Source organism: Gambusia affinis, linkage group LG22 (genome assembly GCF_019740435.1).
Source record: "Gambusia affinis linkage group LG22, SWU_Gaff_1.0, whole genome shotgun sequence".
NCBI lineage: Eukaryota > Metazoa > Chordata > Actinopteri > Cyprinodontiformes > Poeciliidae > Gambusia > Gambusia affinis.
This window is the reverse complement of record NC_057889.1, coordinates 3203327-3225612: the sequence shown is the minus strand read 5'-3', so window position 1 is coordinate 3225612 and position 22286 is coordinate 3203327. Positions and strand designations below refer to the sequence as shown.

Here is a 22286-nt window from a genome sequence, read left to right as displayed (position 1 = left end):
GATCCTGCAGGTGAGTCTTCACTCACACACTGTAAAAACTGAAACTAACAAGATCCTGCAGGTGAGTCTTCACTCGCACACTGTAAAAACTGAAACTAACAAGATCCTGCAGGTGAGTCTTCACTCACACACTGTAAAAACTGAAACTAACAAGATCCTGCAGGTGAGTCTTCACTCACACACTGTAAAAACTGAAACTAACAAGATCCTGCAGGTGAGTCTTCACTCACACACTGTAAAAACTGAATGATAATTATCTTCTTCTTGGTCAGAAAATGCTTCATTTGCTTCATTTTCTCCATGAAAACGTGACTTTAGGAGTGAAACTTTGTACCTTTTTGCACCTGCCAGGTCTTCTTTCCCTCCTTTTTAACTCCAGATCAAACAGATGATTTCATCACCTCAAAGCGCCGTTACAGAGACTCACCACTGTAAAGTGTTATCAGATTAGCCAGGATCTCACATCCAGCTCTCAGAATAAAATCATCAATATTTTATCAGCATAATATTCGTCTTTCAGGGTTTTCTGCCTGTGAATGGAATGAAAAAGATCTTATGTTTGGGAGAAATGTGTTTTTCACTGATCATGGTAGAAATATGGCTCGGTTCAAAAAATATAAAACAAAAACACTCAGAAAATCTCTTAATTACCATTGATATGTTAAAAAAAAATTTATGAGAAAAATCTAAGAGGCTGCAACTAATGATTATTTCAATAATCGATTAATCCATTGATTATTCTGACAATTAATTAATTGACTAATCTGACAAGAAATTCATATTCTGCAGATTTTTTCATCAGAAATTGATTAAAAGATGCCAATAAAAAGAATTTCAGTTACTTTTTAAAATAAGATTATATAAACACAGTACAGACCAAAAGTTTGGATACACCTTCTAATTGAATTAGAAGGTGTATCCAAACTTTTGAATGTTATGCTAATTTTAGACTTTTTGGGTAAACATTATGTACAAAAGTTTAAATTTATGGTTTGGTCAAAATGGTTCTCCACTTGGACCCGCTTCCTTCGAGGAAGTCTCCAGCTGGCACTCACTGAGAGCGTCTGTAATCAGAACTGTGACTATAATAATAATAATAATAATAATAATAATAATAATAATAATAATAATAATAATAATGGAGGAAGTGGGTTGCGTAAGAGTAAAATTCAAATGATTGACCTTCTAATTGAATCCAGTTAGAAGGTGTGTCCAAACTTTTGGTCTGTACTGTATTTTTGCCTTAAATGTAATAAAATAGCATTCCTTCTGCATGTGCTACACAAATATAAAAAATCAACCAATACAGTGTAGTTATGAGTATTGGCTTTTATTGAGCGATTAGTAATACAATTTTTAAAAAAAAAGATTTTTTACTGAATTTGAACAAAGTGAAACGGAGCCCTCCACTTGGGGAATTTTGTTATTGTTTTTTCCGTTACCTCACAAAAGGTAACACAAAACTAATGCAATTAACACTAGAAGTGGAAGGTATTTTAAAAATAAAACACAAATATCAAAAATAATAAACAAAATAGATTTTGAGGTCTGTAAACAAATTTGTCCTTCAAAAACATTTATTGTCATAATAGGAATTATGACAATTTATCTAATTAATCTTCAAAGCCTTTGGAGGACATATTAATGTAGAGTATTATTACATTATCCCAATAACAAATTTTCCTGGATGCTAAATTATTTCAATAATAGATAGTATTGTGTTTTTGAGACAATTTTCAAGTAATATATTAAAAATGGAATATTAATGCAATTTTTGTTTTTCAAAAACAACCAAAATGTAAATAAAAACCACACAAAACCAAAATCATAAATAAAATGGATTATATAGTCTGTAAGTGAAATTCCCCTTCAAAAATATGATTAATCAGATTGGAAATTATTGATCTCATTTTAATTTATGAAGCGATGATTTGGCTCACTGAGCGTTTCATGTTTGCTGCAGTACAAGAATAAAATCAGCGATGAGATGGACCTGAAGAAGAGGATCCAGTCTCTGGAGGAGTCCATGGAGCTGCATGAGAGGATGAAGAGGCAGGCGCTGGCCGAGTTCGAGAGCTACCGTCAGCGGGTGGAGGACATGCAGCTCTGCACCGAGGCCCAGGTACACGCAGCCTCCCCTCCGCCTGTCAGGAAGCAGCTGTGTCCGCCGGGGACCTGCGGGGTCCTGCGGGCACAGCTGCAGGTAATCAGCGTCATGCTGCGGGTTGTTGTTGCTGTCGACAGCAGGGATCCACCCAGACGTGTTCTGTTGTCATTACAAATCATGGTTGGATACTGGGCATCGTTTTACTTTGACTTACCAGTCTAAGCTGAGCTGACATTAATAGAGGAAGGTTTTAACCAAATACAACCTTTTATTGATCCAATATCTTGGAAAACTGATTGAAAGAATTTGTTTTCCAGAACATTTCTTCATTAAAAGAGAAGTTGGATTTTGGTAACCATATAATATTTTTCACAAGTTCTCACATTTTGTCTCTTGACAACAAACTTTAATGTATTTCATTGGGATTTCATGTGACAGATGAACTCAGAGTATCCAGGACTGTGAAGTGGAGCAGAATAAACTGGTTTAGATAAACATATTAATCTGTGCTGAATAAGAGGCACAACAGAGTTTGGATGAAACAAAATTTATGCTAAAAAGCATTTTTTTCTAAAACTGAAGCTATGCTACAACACAACCTATGAATGCCGGTTATCTTGGCTAAAGCAAAATGTTTAACAAAGCACAATTTATGCTAAAAGAAAAAAAATGTAATTATTCTTAAAAAAACATTTTGTTTGTTTGTTTTTCGTTGCTAAAATTGGATTTATGCTAAAACAAAGTTTAGGCTAAACCTGAATTTCTGCTAAAATGAAACTTATTCAAAACTTGCTAGCATAGCTTCCATTTAAGCAAAACAACCAACATCTGTTGTGGCTTTTTTTGCTGCTTAGTGGCATTAGGTTTTTTTGTTTACCCTTCTGGGTCACCGTAGAATGCAGCTCCTTGATTTGCTAAATAGTTACTGATTCTGGCATATCATGCCTGCACGTCTTTTCAAAGACAAATATCTTCTTATTTAATTAGAGCAAGTTAATAATTATGTCATCTGTGTCTTTAGTCAAATAAAATGCTGAAATTAAGAGAAAATGAATGTAAATATAACTATTAAAGCTACTTTAGATCAGTGAGTTTAGTCATTTGTGTTACATGGATGTTAAAAAGTTGAAGGAGTTTAATGTTTAGATTGTTTTGTGCTCATTTAGAGCCGAAAGGTTTGGCAGTCAGATCAGAATCCCCCAATCCAGCGCATCACCGCCTGGCGTGGACCTTTTTAAAGACTCGCTGGCTCGCTTTGAAACCCAGAAACCCATAAATCAATCCCCCCTTCCTTTGACTCAGCCTTTCATTTGGTGTCTCTTTTGGCAGCACACGCAGCGCGTGGTGTCCATGTCGAGGGAGGTGGAGGAGATGAGACGGTCCTTTGAGGAGAAGCTGCGGACGTTCAGCCAGGCCCAGGCTCAGTTTGAGCAGGAGAAGAAAGCGGCTCTGGAGGAGCTCAAGGCTCAGCACAGGCAGGAGATCCAGGAGCTCCTCCGCAGCCACCAGAGCCAGAATGCAAACTACAGCAAAGACCAGGAGAAACTGGGGCAGCTCCACAAAGCCGAGGTAACGCACCATTAACTTCTGAAAAACAGCTCAGCCTCGAACACTGTTGGCCTCAGTGCGCTGTAGTTTCTCCATTAAACTGAAAGTTTGTGATGCGGAAAAACGAATTCCCTGCAAAAACACACAATTTTACCAAGTATTTTTGGTCTAGTTTGTAGTGCAAATATCTTAGTTTAATAAAGTGAAACAAAATTAACTTGCAAGCAACATTTCAGCAAGAAATGTGATCTTTTTTTTAAGTCCATAATTCCTTAACAATGATAAAAAATAAAGTACTTTATTCCATTGGCAGATTATTTCACTCATAACATTGGAAAAATGTCTTGGTATTTGTAAAATAATCTGCCAATGGATTAAGTATTTTCCTTATTAACTTAAATTTCCACGACACACCAGGCCAAAAATACCAGGTAAGATTTTGTGTTTTCGCAGTGTAATTACTTCAAAAATTATATATACCGTAAGCACAAAATCTTACCGAGTTTTTTTTGGTTCAGTTTCAAGTGTAAATTTCTTAGTTCTGTCTTATTTCAAATGCACAAACTCCCAAGTAACTCTTCAGCCAGACATAAGAGTTTGTTTTAGGTCAATAATTCCTCAATCTTGATTTTAAAAAAGTTCTTGTTCCATTGGAAATGGTAATGTTTCCCAAATAAAAGCCACTGTTACTGTTGCTTTATGTTTACAGTTTAAATAGCAGGAACGGCTGATGAGTCTTGTTGTGCTGCAGGTGGACTCTCTGGCGGAGCGGGTGGAGGAGCTCAAACAGGACAAGAAGAGGCTGGTGGACGAATATGAAGCCAAACTCAGCAAGGTGCCAGGAAGCATCGAATGTAACACATCATTCATTAGTGTTTTATTTCCCTGCCAACTAATAACAGTGAAATATGGGGTTACATCTCAACACGGAGCTGAATTTAGTGATTCCATAATAAATTTGACTGGAGATGATAAATCCAACAAACTTCACTCACTGTACTTTTATTTAGCTTAATTTATAGAACATTTGTAAACTGAGTTCAGCTTACACTCCTGTTACATCATTATGCTCTTTTGGTAGCTTTTGTGCTTTATTGACCAAAGTAAATACGAGTTTAAAGGCCTGTGTACACATCCTGAACTTGGTTCATAAAATCAGATGAATAATAGACTGATAAGAATGATCTACTAGTGAGTTTTTATGACTTTAACCTTGAAATGAGGCTTTTTAACAAGAGTATTTTACAGCACTCCACGCCTTACAAATGTGACTGGTAGTGATGATGCAACCAGATTAAAACTTAGTAAAAACTTGTTTCACACGAGATTTAAATGGTGCGTCCTAGTCAAAGTAGGAGAGCCTCTATTCTAGAAAATTTGTTTTTAAGAGACTCAAAAATAGAATTAAGTGAATAATTTCTTAATATTGATGAAAAGGTACTAATTATAATGACAGATTATTTCAGTTATTATAACAAATTCAGTTTTCAATTTTCGCATATTTTAAGCAAAAAAACTAGAAACTAAACCAGAAATACTTGGTAGTTTTCCCGTGTTTGCGGGAGTTTTACGTCTTGCTCCGTTTCCTGTTTTGTTCTCCAGGCTCAAGCGTTTTACGAACGTGAGCTGGAGGCCATGAAGCGAACCCAGCAGCTGACGGCCGACAACCTGCTGGCGTGGAAGCGGACCGAGGCCGAGCTGCGGCGGGAGTTCCAGACTCAGGAGGCGGCGCTCCAGAAAACGCTGGGGAAGCTCCGGGCCGAGCTGGCCCGCGTGTCGGACGAGGCTCGGGAAAACCGCGAGAAGTCGCACAAGCTGCAGGCGGCGCTCAGCACGGCAGAGAGCTCCATCAAGGTCAGTGGGACGGACACAAGCGGGAGGTGGTTGCTATGGTTTCACTTCCTCTGGCCATTTATGGACCAACAGAGATGTTGGGGTAGTGCCAAGATATAATTTGGTTTGACTTAAAGAAAGGTTTCAGCTCAGACAGGAAGTCTGAACATGGAGGAAAGTTTTAGTTTTCCTCCAAATATGAAAAATATGAAGAGAAAGAGACGGGAGAAATGTTTATTTACCATCCATCTGTCCATCCATCCACCCATCCATCATCCATCCATTGATGAGCTTTTTCATCCATCCATCACAAATTCATATTTATTGCAATTTGCAGCTAATATTTAACCTGAATCCTTTGCAACAGCTTGTTTACCCTTAACTACTATGATAAAAGTAAGATCATCTATAAGATGCAGATCTATATGTGATCAAATCTGATAAGTTGCTACTGAACTAAAATAAAATCAAACCTCTCCAGTCTCTGTGAACCTTAAACGTCTAACAGGTGTAACGTGACAGCTGCTCTAATTTATCCGACACTTTCTAATCGTCCCTACAGGAGCATTTAACTGCCTGTCAGTTTTAGATTCAAGGCGGCCTTTAGTTTTATTTCCACAGGTTAATGCTTCTGGTCCAAACAACGCAGCAGCAGGCACAGAAAGTTATTAACTTGAAACTTTTAACAACTGAAGCCAGCTGTTCTCCATGTTGGAGCCTAAAGGGGAACAAGAAACAGGAACGCCAAGCTAGTGCTTCCACTATCAGCTAATGTGTTGCTTTACTAACTTATGTGCTTTACTAAGTTCTTTACTTACTGCTTAGTGCTAATTTAATTAATTAGCACCAATTAGCATTAAGTTAGTGCTAACTAGTAAAGCATTTTTTTGTGATTACTAACTTAGTGTTTTACTAATTTACTAAACTAGACTAATTTAGTAAATGTGTCAAATTCTAAAGTAAATTAATGCGTTAAAATTTAGGGGACGGGCTGCACAGTGGTGCAGTTGGTAGAGCTGTTGCCTTGCAGCAAGAAGGTCCTGGGTTCGATTCCCGGCCCGGGGATCTTTCTGCATGGAGTTTGCATGTTCTCCCTGTGCATGGTGGGTTCTCTCCGGGTTCTCCGGCTTCCTCCCACAGTCCAAAAACCTGACTGTCAGGTTAACTGGTCTCTCTAAATTCTCCCTAGATGTGAGTGTGAATGGTCCTGTTTGTCTCTGTGTTGCCCTGCGACAGACTGGCGACCTGTCCAGGGTGAACCCGCCTCTCGGCCGGAACGTTAACTGGGGAGGAACCAGCAACCCTCCTGATCCCATTAGGGACGAAGGGTAAACAGAAAATGGATGGATGGATGGAAAATTTAGGGGAAGCAAAGTTTTTTTTTAACACTTTCAAAGTTAGCATAAGCACTAATCATAAAATGTCCTTTGTTACTAGCACACTAGCAGATTAGCATAACTGTTCCCAGCACTTAATAACAGAAACTAACAATTTAAACTGTACTGTCTGCTTTATACAATTTAGTAAAATCCCAAATCAAAGGTTAGGAGGCTGATGAAAAACACACTCAGTGTTTACTCTCCAACTCTTCTGTTGAAACAAACAACTTCAGTCTTACAATATGTTTCCATTCTGACGCCTTCAAGGTAAATCTGGATAAATTTGACCGTCTTCTGCACAATAAGATTAAATCGTGTAAGAAGAAGCTGCATGTTTGTTAGGTGAGGACTTGTTCCTACTTTCAGAGTTTTGATGTCTTCAGGGTCTTTTGAGGGGATTCCCCACTGAACATAACAAATGACAAGAGCTTCAGGGGAATCAGAAAGTGGGTCTGGTTTGTTTGAAGTCTGATTACACAGAAGACAGTAAGAGGTCCTCCCTTTGCAGAGTTACCAGGAATAAGATCAAGGTCAGCAGAAACTGCTGTGCCTGGGGTTATGTGTTTCATTTAATTATCAGCACAATTAACTGTAACCCAGATAAAGAAGAGTCAACAAAGCAGGAAGCTGGAAACTGACTTTACTTGATAGAAACAAACCTGATTGTTTCATACATTGAGTGTTTGGTGGGTTGATATCTGAATAATCTCTCAATAAGACTCTGTCTGTGAGCAAGTCTCTTAATCCTTCAGCTACGGCCAAGTGTTCATGATTGGAAAATAATAGATTTAGATTAGATTTTTAATATTTGGCTGAGGTGGAGGAGCATTTTATTCCTTCATTTAGACTCAAGGTTCCTTAACTTTTCCACGTTATCACGTTACGAACATGAACTTCAGCCTATTTTACCAGTTTCTTTTTTAGCAATAAATTAAACAGCGTCACATGAGAAAGTTGTAATGACAATAAACTTAAACCTAAACTACAGATTCACTGATTCAGTGACATCTGAATCATTAAAATAGTAACGTATATTCACATTTTTATCAGTAAAAGTAATGAAAACCATCTGTCATTTTCATTCCACTTAACTTTTATGCTCCCCTTTGTGTTGGTCTGTCACCTAAACGTCTAATAAAATCCATTAAAGTTTGCTGTATGAATATTTTGAAGGCCAGTGTAGATACAAGAAGCATTAATGCAGGAAAAAAAAACTAATCAGGCATCAACTTAACTCCAACTTTAAGCAACTTTTTTCTGTTTTCAGCTTACCGCTCCAATGTTCTCTGTCATCCTCCTTTTGCTCATGATGAAGTGGGCAAATCTTCAGAGAAATGCAAGCAAATGATCGCTCGGAGTAACTCAGACAGACGTAATTAATGGCTGACTGTTCACAAGCTACAGCGGGAACGTGCTTGCCAAAAATTACAAATTTTCCCCAGAGTGAAATACACCAGTGACGCTGTGCTAAATTGCTGCTGTCACTGTCTTCGGACTAAATATTTCGCTCTCGAGAAAAGCTGGTCCAAGTTGGCTGACAGAGGCTTTTCCCCGCAAGACAAAAGCAATTAATCATGAGTTTTTGAATTTAAATGGAAATGTAAAAATCAGAGAGGTTCTGTAGGGATTTTGGGGTGAGGTTGTACTTAACTCCATCTGTTTGGATTAAACAGCAAAAACTAAAGAACACATGAAGTTTGACTTCAGGCAGTTTTCTCACAAACAGGTTTCATCCTTTCAGGGATTTTACTTCTTAGACCTGAAACTTCAGTATTTGTGCATATTTATCGTCACTGAAAACTGTTTTATGAGTTTTATTAGGGCTGCAACTAACTGTTGTTTTATTAATCGATTATTCTGACAATTGTTCGAGTAAACAGATATTTTTAAAATCTGATTAATCACTTATCAAACACCTTTTGCTGTACAATTATTGCTTGGTTAATCTAAACCAGTTGATAAATGAATCAGACGTAGTTTCTTCAGCTGCTGATGCAAACGATCAAACATTCACTAAAGGAATTTACTTTAATGGGTTTAAGAGATTAAATGAAAAATATGCAGAATTTTTGCCAATTTTTTACCCAATTAATCAATTAAGTCAGATTAATAATTACATTTATCTAATTATTGGAAGACATCTAATGCAGCACAGGCTGTCCTAAATCCTCAAAATGTGCAGCTTATGTTTTTCAGATATGCTTTTCTAATACGGCATTTAATAAGGTTAAGTTGTTAAATAAAAATCAGCAGGATGTTCTATTCTTATAACCGATTAATCAATAGAATAATCGATTACTAATTAACTGGGAACATATCCTAATTGAAGTGCACTGCAAAAACACTTGCAATGACTCATTTTGTCTCAAAAGTAAGTTTTCAACTTGTTTTACGTCAATAATTTATTAATACTCATATGAAAAAAATCTGGTTCCACTGGCAGATTATTTTTCTTCTAACATTAAATTTTTACCATGTTTCATCATTAAAAATGAAAACCATAATGAATAGACAGCAGGAGCCACATTTAAAGGTGTTTTCCTTCCTGATTGTTTCTTTCCCTGCATCGGTTTGTTTCCATGAGCCACTTCACCTCCAAGCAGGTTTTGCTCCTAAAACTCATATTTATCCCGTCTCATCCTCTTGTTCTGCTTGCTTTCCACAAAACAGAGCAGGGTTTTAGTAAACAGAGGAGCTATTTTTGTGAGCCCTTTAAAGATTTGCTGGCTCAGTAGGCTCAAATGAGCATAGAGAAAAGAGACACAGGCTGGATTTTAGGCCTTTTTGGATCCAAGAGGTTCGATGTGGCATTAAACAACTTTATGTTTCTCTTTGAGCACAAAGGTTGTGAAAGGAGAAAGGAGTTTACTGGAGGACCAAGAGAAGAATGGTGTTTAATTAAACTAACTGCAGACGTCAGCTTTTTAACTAAACTAATAACCACAGAAGACCCTGGAGTGTTGCAGGAGTATCAAAAGGCTTGTTGCTGTTTAAGGTGAAGCAACCAGGCCTGAAACAACAAAATATGTAATAAAGTCCAGATAAATCTGAGTTCAGCTCTTAAGGCTGCAGCGTTCATCCGTTAATGCATAAAACAAATCACTTCATCTAGTTTAGAAACACGCATTCAAACTAATTTTTTATTAATTTCAACTCACTTTGGGTTCAAAGTGGACATAGTTAAAACAAAGTATTCATCTTTTACCAATCATACTTAGTGTCTATTAAATTTCAATTTAAGTAGTAACAACTTTTACCTATTGCTACCCAAACGGATTTGAATTGGTTTATTAAACTAAATATAGCAAACATTTTCAGGGAAAGTGACCCAAAGCTGAAAATAGTAAGATTTTATTTTTAAAAACATGGATCTGCATCACCTGGACAATCACTTTAACACAAGAGCTACTGTATTACATGTGCTATTAAAAGTTTACATATTTAGTTTGCTGCTAAGCCCAACTGGATGATTTTGGCTCATGATCAATAACGTTTGAACTCCATTACTTTAAACAAGGCCTGGTGGAAATTGGACAGATATGCAATTGGACCAACGTCTGGTAAAAAGATATCCAATTTATCAAAACCTTTAAAGATAAACTCTTTATATTAAAATATGTATAACTGCCCATTTTAAGATTAAAAACACCAAGTATACCTTAAAATGCTTTAATACGAAAAGTAGAAAACCGTCTTAGCATTATAGCAACATTATAGCAGAAGCTAATATTCACTGTATTTCCAATCTTTGGGCATCAACCAATCAGCACCAAGGGGGAGAAAACGCTGCTCCTGGATTGGCTGCCTTTCAGTGTCCAACGCTTCGTTTCCTTTCAAATATTTTAGACAATCTGAACAAAAAGCCTGTAGGTGGAACAATTTAAAGTTACATTGTACAGCCGGGGCTCCGCTGTAATAAACTACGATTATCCTAAGAGTTTTCAGACTGGAGCTTTGTAACAGATAATTGATGCCTGTTTCAATCAATACATCTGATATCAATCCATAAATTTGTAGTAGATTCCTACTACAAATCTTGTAGAGATGAAGACTATAGCAACCAATACTTCATCAGATTCCCTCCAAACCTGGAGACTCCATTTCTGTCTGAATGTTTCGCCCAGCTATACTCGACAGAAATGTGAAAATAAACATTTAAAAAGAAATTTCTGATTTCTTTTTTAGGCACTGTGGCTCACATGTAAAATCTTACAGGGAGAAGCTGCAGCTACGTTTCTCATCTCAAACGGAGGACAGCTTTCTCACACTCCTGCACCCATAAAGTCTAATTGGTGTGACTCCTCAGTGGGTCTCGTCATTCTGGGGCTTCTTTGTCTTAACCGTGGCTGTGGTAATTAGGTTTTAGGCAGGCTGTTTGCTGCGACTCGGAGATGTGAAATTACCTCTCATGAATTTCTGAGTCGCATAACTTCTGCTCTGCATGTGTGTCGATTTGCATCGTTCCCTGAAGTCTGCTCCTTATTAATTGAACAGCAGTTGGGATTTAAATCCCTGATCCTCAGTATTAAAAATATGCCAGCAATATGTCTTGTTCTGTAAGCTGAAAATGGCTGAAATGATTCATCGTGATTGATCAGTAGTTAAAATAGTTATCAGCTAATTTAGTAATTGATTAGTCGTTAATTTTTAAAAAAGGGAATTTGCTGAAAAAACCCAGCATATTTAAAGCAGTAATTAAGCCAAAATTGTACAATACATATACATTTTGACTTATTTTTAAAACGCCTGTTTGTGTAAATATGATTTACCCAAAACTTCTCAAGTGGCAGTTTGAGTTTCATTTTGTTCAGTCACTGAAGGAAGGCTGTATTGTTGCATTTTCAGCAATAAAATGAAAGAAATTATTATTATTGTGTAATAAAAAGCAAAAGAGGTTTAATGAAAAATCTGCACGTAGTGCCATTTTATTTTAATTCGATTGTCAGAATAATCAAAAGAATAATAGATCCATAACATAATCATTAGTTGCATCCCTGGTCTGTTATGTTTACAATTCAACTTTTCACCAATATTGTTTTTAAATATTAGATGAACAGGCTGTTTCTTTCATTTTAGGTGCTGCAGGTTTTAATTTGCTCTGCTAATCGTCACAGATGTCTGTGGAGGTATCGGGAGCAAAATGTAGGCTCGCAGGCAGGAACCAGATGGATAGGAGATAAATACAAGTTTATTTATTTACAAACAGAACAAAATGAATCTGCTCCTATAAATAACAGATGGTTCTGGCAGCTAATAGTTGATGCAGGAAATGCAGCAAACAGAACTTGACACAATACGAGTCGAGCAGAAGAATTACTGACAGAAGCTAGCAGCTAGCTGATGTCGTGTAACAAAAAAAACTTGATCTTTGATTTAATGTTTAAATTACTTCCTGGTTTGAGTGTTAATAAGTCAACATCAAATCTGAATTTGGATCCTAAAAGTCAATATTACATCAGTAAAAATCCATTTTTTGCCTTAGCTAAGGTTTTGAGCGTTTTTGTATATCCTCTCCAGCAGAAATTTACATTTAAGACTTTTTAAGACAGTAAGTTTTAAACATTTTAAGACTTACTGTCTTAAATGCATAATTTTCATAATGAAAATTAAGTAAGCACTAGTATGAAAAAATGCGTTGATCAGCTAATTTTGCGTGAATTGCCGTGTTTGTGGAATAGCTCAAAAAACTGCGATACAAGTCTTAAATTTAATTCATAAAAGAAGTTTTAAATGTACGTTTGTGCCATGATACAATGAATTTTTTTCCTAATGGTTTTAGAGGTCCTAAAATATCTTAAAAATATGTTTCTATCACAATACAGGTCTTAAATTTAACTCATAATGGTCTTAAAGATGTCTTAGCAAGTTTTAAAAGTAAATTTCTGTTGCGATACATGTGAAGTTTAATTCATAATGGTCTTAAGGAGGTCTTAAAAAGTCTTAAATATACATTTTTGTTGTGAAACAGGTCTTAAATTTGACTCATGCTGGTCTTAAAGAGGTCTTATAAAGTCTTAAATTTGAGCTGGTGAAACCCTGGGTGAAGGTTTTGCACTAATAAATAAGTAGTTGATCAATATACCCACATTGGAGGAAGAAAAGCTTCATCCTTTCTCTGGAAATGACATCAGAAGACGAGAGTTGTAGAAGGAATCCCTGTCTTTTATTTTCTGTTTTAAGTCATACATCTGCACCGTTTAAGTTTTCTTGCATTGTTTTGACTCTTCTCCAGGACTTAACCAAGCAGCTGGATGAAGTGACCCAGAACTCTGAGATTATAGAGATCCGTCAGAAAGAGGCAGAGTGTGAGCTGGAGGCAGCCAGAGACCGAGTTCAGCAGCAGGCCACGGAAATACTCCTCAAAGCCAGTAAGAACCTAAACGTCATCACCTCTCCTCACTTCTCATCATGCTGGCAGTCGCAGAAACACATTAGACATCGACTAACAGCTCCTCTTGTCTCGTCTGAGGCATCACAGCCCAAAACGGTTTGAAGTTATGGCTGCATATAAAAGCTAATGGCGTTCCCTGTCCCTAAAAGGGAGTGGGGTTCTACACTTTGAGTCGATCCAGTTTAAGCAACACAATCTAATTGAACAACTTGTCTAAGTTTTCTCTTTTTTTCTGCAACTATATTGTAAAAACATTACAGCCTGATGCATGTGAGCCATCTGAGCTCGTTAGAGCAGAATAACATTCGCCTCATTAGCTTCATGAGCTCCTAAAGTCTGATTAGAAAAATGTTTTTCCACTTTCTGCCAAAACGGCTTGGGATCCGGCCGGCGAATGGAGCTCAGAGGGCACATGGAGGGCGTTTTGCAAAGAAAGACACATTCTGTCAAATTTTATATGAAATGTTGGAGCTGGTTTGTTAAAATGTGTCCTGTAAAGGCTGATTGGGTTATTTGGTTAAAAATTCTGAAAAATCTGCAGACTGTAATTAAGTGTGTTTTCCCAGCAGTCCTGTTCAGTTTGTTTTAATCGAACTCCAGTCCGTTTGCCTTGAAAGTTTGTTTGGTTTAGGGAGGAGTGAAGGCGCAATTAAACTCTCATGCAAAGTCAGAATATTGTATAAAATAAGCTTAATTGTTAAAATAAAAAATCCTCAGAATGTTCCCATTTTCTTATTTGATTAATCAAATAATCACCAAAATAGAATGATCAGTTCTTAAAATAAGAATTAGCTATATAAAAATATTTATTTTCTTATTTGAAAATAGTTAATTAATTATGGGTTTTTGCATTTCTTTCTTTTTTTTTTTACATGTCTTTAATATGCTATTCTAAAATAGCTTACGTGGATAAATAAAAAATCTGCGAAATGTTCAAATTTTTTATTCAGTTAATTGATTAATTATCAGAATAGAAGAATTAATTCCTAAAATAATTGTTAACTTCATAAAATGTTTCTTTTCTTATTTGAAAACAGTAGTTAATTATTAGTTGTATTAAAATTATTGCATAATTTTAACATTTCATAAAATAAACGTACATGGTTAAACAAAAAATCTGTAGAATGTGTAAAATTTTTTAAATCTAATTAATCGTCACAATAGAATAATTGATTCCCAAAATAATTGTTAACAATGTGTTTTTTTTTAGGAATGTCTATTTTCTTATTTTAAAACAATTAATTAATTATTTTTTGCACTTTTTTACATAATTTCAGTGTTGTGTAAAATAAACATAAGTAGTTAAAAGTAAAATCTGCTGAATTTGTTTTTATCCAATTAATCGATTAATCGTCAGAATAGAATAATTGATTCCTAAAATAATTGTTTGCTATATAACTGTGTTGATCTGTAGCATTTTTCTCACGACAGGTCAGATAAGCAGCCTGCAGGCCACCCAGATGACCCAGGAAGCCGCCATCAGGGACCTGGACAACGAGCGCAGCCGCCTAAAGGACAAGGTGCTGCGGATGGAGGAAGAGAGGGAGGCCCTGCAGAGCCAAAGCAAAGCGCTGGAAGAAAGACACAAACAGCAGATCCAGTCCCTGGAGAAGGTCTGTGTGTTTGCTTAGAATTCATGCAAGGCTGGAAGTTACTGCTATGAATAACTAAAAGCTGATCAGGATGCTGAGGCTGAGCCGTTCTGTAGACTGTAGGGAAGCTGAACAACAGTCAGCATGTTGCTGTTTGAATGCAGAGTTGTATCAGATTAATTCTGCTACTGTATGCTAATAGGATGAGGACGCAGTGTGACAGAGCTCAGTAGGCAGCAAATCAGTTTGCCGTGAATCAAGATAATCTCAGAAACATTCAGCAGAATATTGTTAAAATAAAATCTAATGGATCAGTGGGTGAACAGAGATATGGATGGATGGATGGATGGATGAATGGATGGATGGATGGATGAATAGATGGATGGATGGATGGATGGATGGATGGATGAATGGATGGATGGATGGATGGATGGATGGATGAATAGATGGATGGATGGATGGATGAATAGATGGATGAATAGATGGATGGATGGACGGACGGATGTAATGGTGGATGGTTGGATCAATGGATAGACAGATGACTGGATGAATGAATGGATTCTGAATGAATTAATTCTTATTTTTTGGGTTGAATGAATTGAATTGAACTTTATCATTGTAATGTGTTGAAATCAGATTAGATTTACTTTTTGTGTAAAATATTTTAGTAACTTTGTGTTTAATGTTCTTATCTTCTAACTCTGATGTCCATTTCATACTTTTTTTATTCCTATTTATTTATTTTTGGTTTGCAAAGGTGTAATTCATTCGGCCGTGTTTCTCTTTCTCCACTGCTATTCGTATCTCTTACATTACTTATATTTACGTCCAATATTAGGTCTGTTGCAGATAAACTGCAGTAATTTTCCGCAATGTTGAATTTAATGCAAAAAGAGTTCAAACTGTTCGGCTGTGAAGCCTGTCGATCACAGCTTTAAAAAAACTGCGAAGGGAAAACAAAACGAGCTTTTTAAAAACAAAAAGCCTTAAAGGTCAGATGATTTGTGGAACAGTTTAGTCAGCCGGCCAAGCGCAGCAGACAGTAAATGTCAAGTGTTGCTGCTTCATGTGTGTTTTCCCATCGTTTTGTCTCTGACATTTGTGCAGCATAATCCTCTGGGAACTGGGAGAGGTCTCCCACTGGCTGCAGCTGCTGTGAATTTCAATGCTTTTCCCAGGAAAACAGAGGATCAGCTAAACTTTACTACACTTTTCTGTCAGAGTGGCCTCCAAGGCACACGGCTGTGGTGAATAACTGGATGTTTCAGTTGATTTGCAAAGAAAATGTAAAGATATCTAAAGTTTAACCACAAACAAAATATATTTTAGTTATTTGATTAATCGATTAATCGGATATAAAAAATCTTCTGACCCTGCAGATTTTTTATGTAACCACTTGAGCCTTTTTACATAATATTAGAAATACATTAAAAGATGCAAGTAAACAAATAATCGAATTCATTTTTTAAACGTAAAAATGAACATTTATTGCCTAAAATGCAAAAACACGATTTCTTTAGTGAAAACTTGCTCATTTGTAGTGAAGGAAATACTTCTAACATCAACATATTCAAGTCAAGCCTTTTCTGCTTTACAGTTTAGAGCTGATCTGTTATTTTGTTGATTAACTGATCAATAATTGGACCGTAAGGTGTTCTTAATAGAAGATGTTTTTGACAGAAGTTGAACCAGGTGAAGGTAAAACGGTCACTTGAAAAGTTCTGTGTAAAACAGATTTACAGACAATTTGTTTTTATTTTATTTTGACACTGTACACTCCACTTAACAATTTGGTACTAAATTAGTAGACAATTATTTCAATAATCAATTAATCGCGATTAATCGTTTCAGCCATAGTTTTAAAAGTTTCAGCCTATGTCAGAAAAACAGACAAAAGAGCAGAGAGAAGAATGTATATCTATGTATTGCGTGTTTACAGTAATTAGTTGATTGATTTACAGGCTGAAAATGGTGAAACTTTTGATTTCTAATCTGATTGTTTTTTTTATCAAACTGGATTATTTTGATCTCTGTTTTTGCTCCTTTTTCTACAATTTTTATTCTCCATTTTCTTCTCTTACTGTTGAATCTTTGTAGTTAACTTTTCTTTATAAACAAAAAGTTAAAGTTTTTTCTGAGTCCTCTGCTTGTCTTCCTTCAGCAAAAAGTTTTCCTCCTCGTCTTTGTTGCTTTATGTTGCTTTGTTGCAGTTTGGCTCAGTTTGACTAATTTCTCATCCCATTATAAAAGCAGCTCTTAGCTGAGGAAAGTAAAACCGACTGTCATTATTGGTTTTCTTTAGCAGAAATAAACTGGTTATTTATATAGACACTGTCACAAAAGATACCAACCTGTATTTATATCTTCTGCATGTTTACAATGCTGCAAATCTCTGCCTTTATCAATCAATCAATCAATTTAATTTAATAATTTCAAATTTCCTGTCAACTTTAAACATTTTTAACTGGATACCTCCAGGCTTCGCGAGTTTTCTGTGGGAAACCCTGAACAACTGACTTTAGATCAGCGGTTCCCAAAGTGCGGGGCGTGGCCCCCAGGGGGGCACAGTGCCATTGAGGGGGTGGGGGTGGGAAGCGATATGGATGAAAAAAACAAACAAAAAAAAAAACAGTTACACACAAGTGTCTCACTGTGAAGATGGTTTGTTTTGTTGCAACCTGAAGTGTGAAATAAACTTCAGTGGAGTTTGAAAACAAAATATTTGTTTAGGTTTTTGTCAGGTTGAACGATGTGTGTGGCCCAGTTGATTTTTTTTAATTATTTTTGGGGGGTGGCTGGGGGTTATTGTAATTCACAAGGGGGCCCATAAAATCTTTGGGAACCACTGCTTTAGATCGTTCATAAGATTCAAAGATAAGATTTAGTTTTTTGTTTCAGATAGAGAAAGCATAAACACAAACAGAATCAATATGATGCTGGTGAGAGAAATGGCTTCCGATCTGCTTAAATCTGTTTATTGTGCCTTGTTGTGTTCGTCAGACCCTTCATGAGGAGAAAACGTCCCACGAGAAGGACATGAGGAGCGTGCGAGCTCATTACGAGGAAGAGGCCAGCCAGATGAAGGACGGCCAGGCCCGAGCTTTGGAGGAAGTGGCCAAGAAGCACCGAGTGACCCTGGAGAACACGCTAACCACCGCGGAGAAGGACAAGGACCGCCTGCTGGCTGTGAGTCCCCACACCGTCACACACCAGCAGGCTGACATTCACTCCTCCTCAAGGTGAAGTTACAGTGCAGAGCCAGGGAGAATCTTAAAGCGACAGCCGCGTCTTTTAAATATGTTTAACCTGAACAGACACATTATCAGGAGTGACTCAGAGAAAATACAAGCTGTCAGTCCGTCTGCTTTCTGCTGCCACTGCCTGCCAAAAGATCTGCTCCTGTCACACAATTCAGTCTGTTGATGTTGTATCTGTTTATAACTGAGTGGCTTTGTCTGCTCGGGATCAGAGGCAGCAGCTGGTGAATCCGGAGAACCTCCACCAGCAGAGGCAGCTAAAAAACGAACAGGGTTAAAGTAGAAAACTAGCAGGTTTACAATGAAAAAAATAACAGGTTTAAAATTAAAAACTATCAGATTTAAGACAAAAAAAACTGCCATGTTTCTATTTCCATCCATCCATCCATGTATATTATGTCTCCTGCTAAAAGAAAAAGTCGTTTAAAAGAAAAATCTGCCCAGTTTGTATTTTTATCCAGGTAGCAGAGATTCTGCAGAGAACTGCTGATAAAGTTGTTCTCTGTGGGGAAGCAGCGCTTGTTAACTCATCCACAAACCCTCTGGTTTATAACAGGCCAACGTTTTTCTCCAACCCCACCATCTGCTGCAAGGGCGAAAAAGCAGCCATTTAAAAAGCAGCTCCACTTGGTTCTGGAAGCTTATTAATCTGTTGTTTTTTGGAAACAAGAGTTAGAAACCGACATCTTCAGTTCTGTTTGTAGCGTTTGGTGTAAATTTCTAAAAGTTGCTGATTGAAATGATCATGTTCTCTTCTCAGCATCCAGTCGGGTTCTGGAGAATCCTGCTCTTTAACAACTCAGGCTCCTATTTTACAGACATTTTGTAGATTATGGTGAGAAAAACAGATTAGAATCTGATCAACTTTGTGTAGATTAGAAACGATGACGCTGAAGAACATTATGACAGAGGAAACAGGAGAAGGAACAAAGAAAACGGAGCTGCTGCTGTTTTGTTGGAGCAGTTAGCCTAGCACTGCCTTAGCCACGCTGGGGTTCTTCTTCTTCTGAGTTTTGATGCAGTTAATGGTGATGTTAGCGCCACCAGCTGGTCAAACAAAGTTATTACAGCATTAATTTGTCTATGTATATCCATCCATCCATCATCCCTAATAAAATACAACTTTTCAGGTTTCCAATTCAGATTCTATAGAAAACGTGTAAAATTAATGTAATTAATGTAATCAGATTACATGACATGTTTAAATGATCTTGTTAAATTCTTCAGTAAAATACTTGTGATATTGAAATCTTTTTCTGTTTCTGTAGTTAGTTGTCTTAATGAAGTTGTGGCTGGATTTAAGGATTTTCTGCCTCTGAGGTAAAACTAGAGATAAAATGCAAATGGAAAAGTTGTTTCCATTAAAGTTTTTGGCTGCCAGAAAGAAATTAGTTTTTCTGGTTTTGCAGACAGACGATGTTCAGGACTACATATTCTATTTTAGTTCACTTGTGTTACATCCAAGCAAATAATATTTTTTTACTGAATATAAGCCAGGAATGTTTTATCACTCCACAAACACATTTAAATTCAACTTTTTCTGTCAGATTCCTTCACATGGCTGGCAGGTGATTGAACCTGAGACTCCTGCAGAAAAGCTGCTGGGTCCTGTTGGGGTCCTTTGTGGAAAAGGTTCATCATAAAGAGGTTGCAACAGTGACTAAGAGGTTGGCACACCTAAATGAGAAAACGCAGCCTACCTATGTGGGAGCACATTTATATTTACCAACTATAACAGTCATCTGGGTCGCTTTGCATAATCTGCTGGAAATGTGAGCAACCTGGGGCTGCTTCTGTCAATTCTGCCCTTTTGTGTTACAACAGATTTTTTTTCCAAAAATAAAACCAAATCCTGGTGACGCCACGTCACACGATCTGCCTGATGATGAGTCACGCAGGTGATACGGGTGTTTTTGTTGCCGTTTAAAGCAGGAGCTAAAACATCTACCCCACACAGCTGCGTCGCTCTGCGGTCGACGGTTTGACACTAATCAGGTTAAAATCCTGCCCACACAGCAACAAAGGAGCAGAGGAAGCTCGTCTATTTTCAGGTTCTGCACTACATATTCTCCTCACGTACTTGGGTATTTGTCACTTTTGCTCTTTCAAACAAACGAGGAAATTGGGCTTTGCGGAAGCGCTGCAGCTTTGACATTTAAAAAGGTGCAGAATGCATGTGTTTTTAAATTTAAACTCCCGCTCGAATGCTGATGACATTTACTTCATGTACGACTCAGAAGAAAGAGGGAAAAGAAAGTAAAGTAGAAATTAGACAGCATTGATTTGATGGGAAAAGATGGATGAATGCTGCAGAGCGATACTGAAAGGCGTTGTGTGAGAGTTTCTAAAACATCCAGGTTTAATAATTTACTCCCTCTTACTTAGCACAGAGATCGGCCGTCCTGACCGGCCGCAGGCTCACACACAAAGCCACTTCCACAGCCTGCCAGCTGCAGACTCTGCTTTTAACTTCTGTGAAAAATAGGAGTTTCTCTTTTCACCTTTTCACCTAAATGGAAAATCTAGAATATTTAAAGTGCTTTAAATCATAAAAACATCATGCAGTAACCAATTATGACACAAGCATTAAACAAAATACACATTAAAAATGTTGATCAGTGACCCAGTTGTCATGTTGTCATGAAGTGTCATTCAGTAAATATTGATACTTTAAATGCAAATCTGCATTAAGAGTTAGAGTGTCATTATTTACACAATTATCCAAAGTCGACACTGTTAATGCAACTATTAGTGCAAAGTTGCATTAAAGGTGAATTAAAAGTGTCAACTTAGCATCATTTGGTAAATAATGACACTTTTACTGCCAATTGTAATTCAGCTTTGTATTAAAAGTGTCATTATTTACCCAATGACACTTCATGACGGCAGTCATAATCTTTCATTAAGACTCCTTCATGTTCATGACAGTGTCATGTCAGTCTTATACACTCATATTCAAATAAAGTGTTACCTGCATCTCTAACCATGTGGGTTTTAAGCCTCGATGTAAAGGAACTCAGTGTTTCTGCTGTTTTGCAGTTTTCTCATTTCAGCCAGTCCACATCCATCAGAACTGCTCGTTCCTTTGTGCCTGATGTTGAAATGAAACCCAGCAGCTGAACATCCAGTGTCAGGTTGCCCTGATACGAGGCCAAACCCGTCTCCTGAGATTACAAACAGGACCGGTTTAATGAGCCGCCGCTCCAAACCGCAGCTCACCTCTCGTTTAGCTGCTGCTGAGGCGTACACTTCCTCCAGCCTGGAATGGCCTTGTAATGGTTCCCAGTCTCCACAGAAGCATTATCCCAGTCACACACAGCTGTTCTACTGTTCTCCTGCATCAAAGTTGTGCAATGAGAAGGTGTTTTAAGTCATGTTCCAAGGGATGTAAGCCGTGCTTTCCATATAAGGACTTCCTCCCTAAACTCTGCTGAACAATAATGGCCGCCAAGGCAATTGACAAATGACAGGCCAGACAGATGATCCCTCTGTTCATCCGCACCTAATTCTGTCGTCTGGTCCAACTTTAATCTAGTAAATGATCTTTTCTTTCATCAGCTGCAGCCTTTCAACACTTTGAATTGTAATGAGTTCTCTCTGTGAAAGCAGCGTTTTGAATTTAAATAGATGGGTCTGCTCTGCCTTTGTTGCAAGTTGCGAGTAATAAAATCAATCCCGATGCGTCGCGATTGATTTTTTTCAGTTTCAGTATCAAAATTGCTCACAAAGCCTTTGATAATATCATACAGACGGCAGTGATTTAATGTTGTTTTGTGCAGCTGAAAGTAGGAGACAGTGGGTTGACTTCACAGGGCTGTTGGCTTTGAGTCCAAATTAAACTATGCATTCCTTTTTTTTTCCACCATGTTCCTCCGGCCCGTATCTTACTGTTTGGATCCCCCACAACATCATATGATGGTTCTGTTTTTCCAGAGAGAACTAAGTTTTCTGTCAAGGTGGATGAAGTTATGAATAAACCCAAAACTTTCAGTGAGTCTAAGCGTATGTCTTGAGCCGTTTAACAAATTCATAACTTAAAGATGCTCCTGTCATGATTGTGTGGTTAATGGTGGATGCAAATGCAGGAGAGAGAAGAGATTTAATGTGGAAAAAGTGACCATCAAAAACCATATGGAGCACAGGGAGCCAGGGGAGAACAAATAAAAATCAGAAAACAAA

General features: G+C 37.3%; 1 protein-coding gene across 4 annotated transcripts in view; it reads left to right on the top strand.

Annotated features, from left to right (window-relative positions):
- Positions 1-22286, top strand: part of fam184ab (family with sequence similarity 184 member Ab) — a 73025-nt gene that overhangs the window by 370 nt on the left and 50369 nt on the right. For all 4 annotated transcript variants that reach the window (XM_044106458.1, XM_044106462.1, XM_044106460.1 and 1 more), the window contains exons 2-8: positions 1964-2122; positions 3437-3676; positions 4407-4490; positions 5258-5509; positions 13100-13235; positions 14690-14871; positions 17851-18036. In XM_044106458.1, coding sequence (XP_043962393.1) covers positions 1988-2122; positions 3437-3676; positions 4407-4490; positions 5258-5509; positions 13100-13235; positions 14690-14871; positions 17851-18036 — 1215 coding nt within the window. In that variant the 5' untranslated portion in view covers positions 1964-1987. The remainder of the gene's footprint in view (positions 1-1963; positions 2123-3436; positions 3677-4406; positions 4491-5257; positions 5510-13099; positions 13236-14689; positions 14872-17850; positions 18037-22286) is intronic.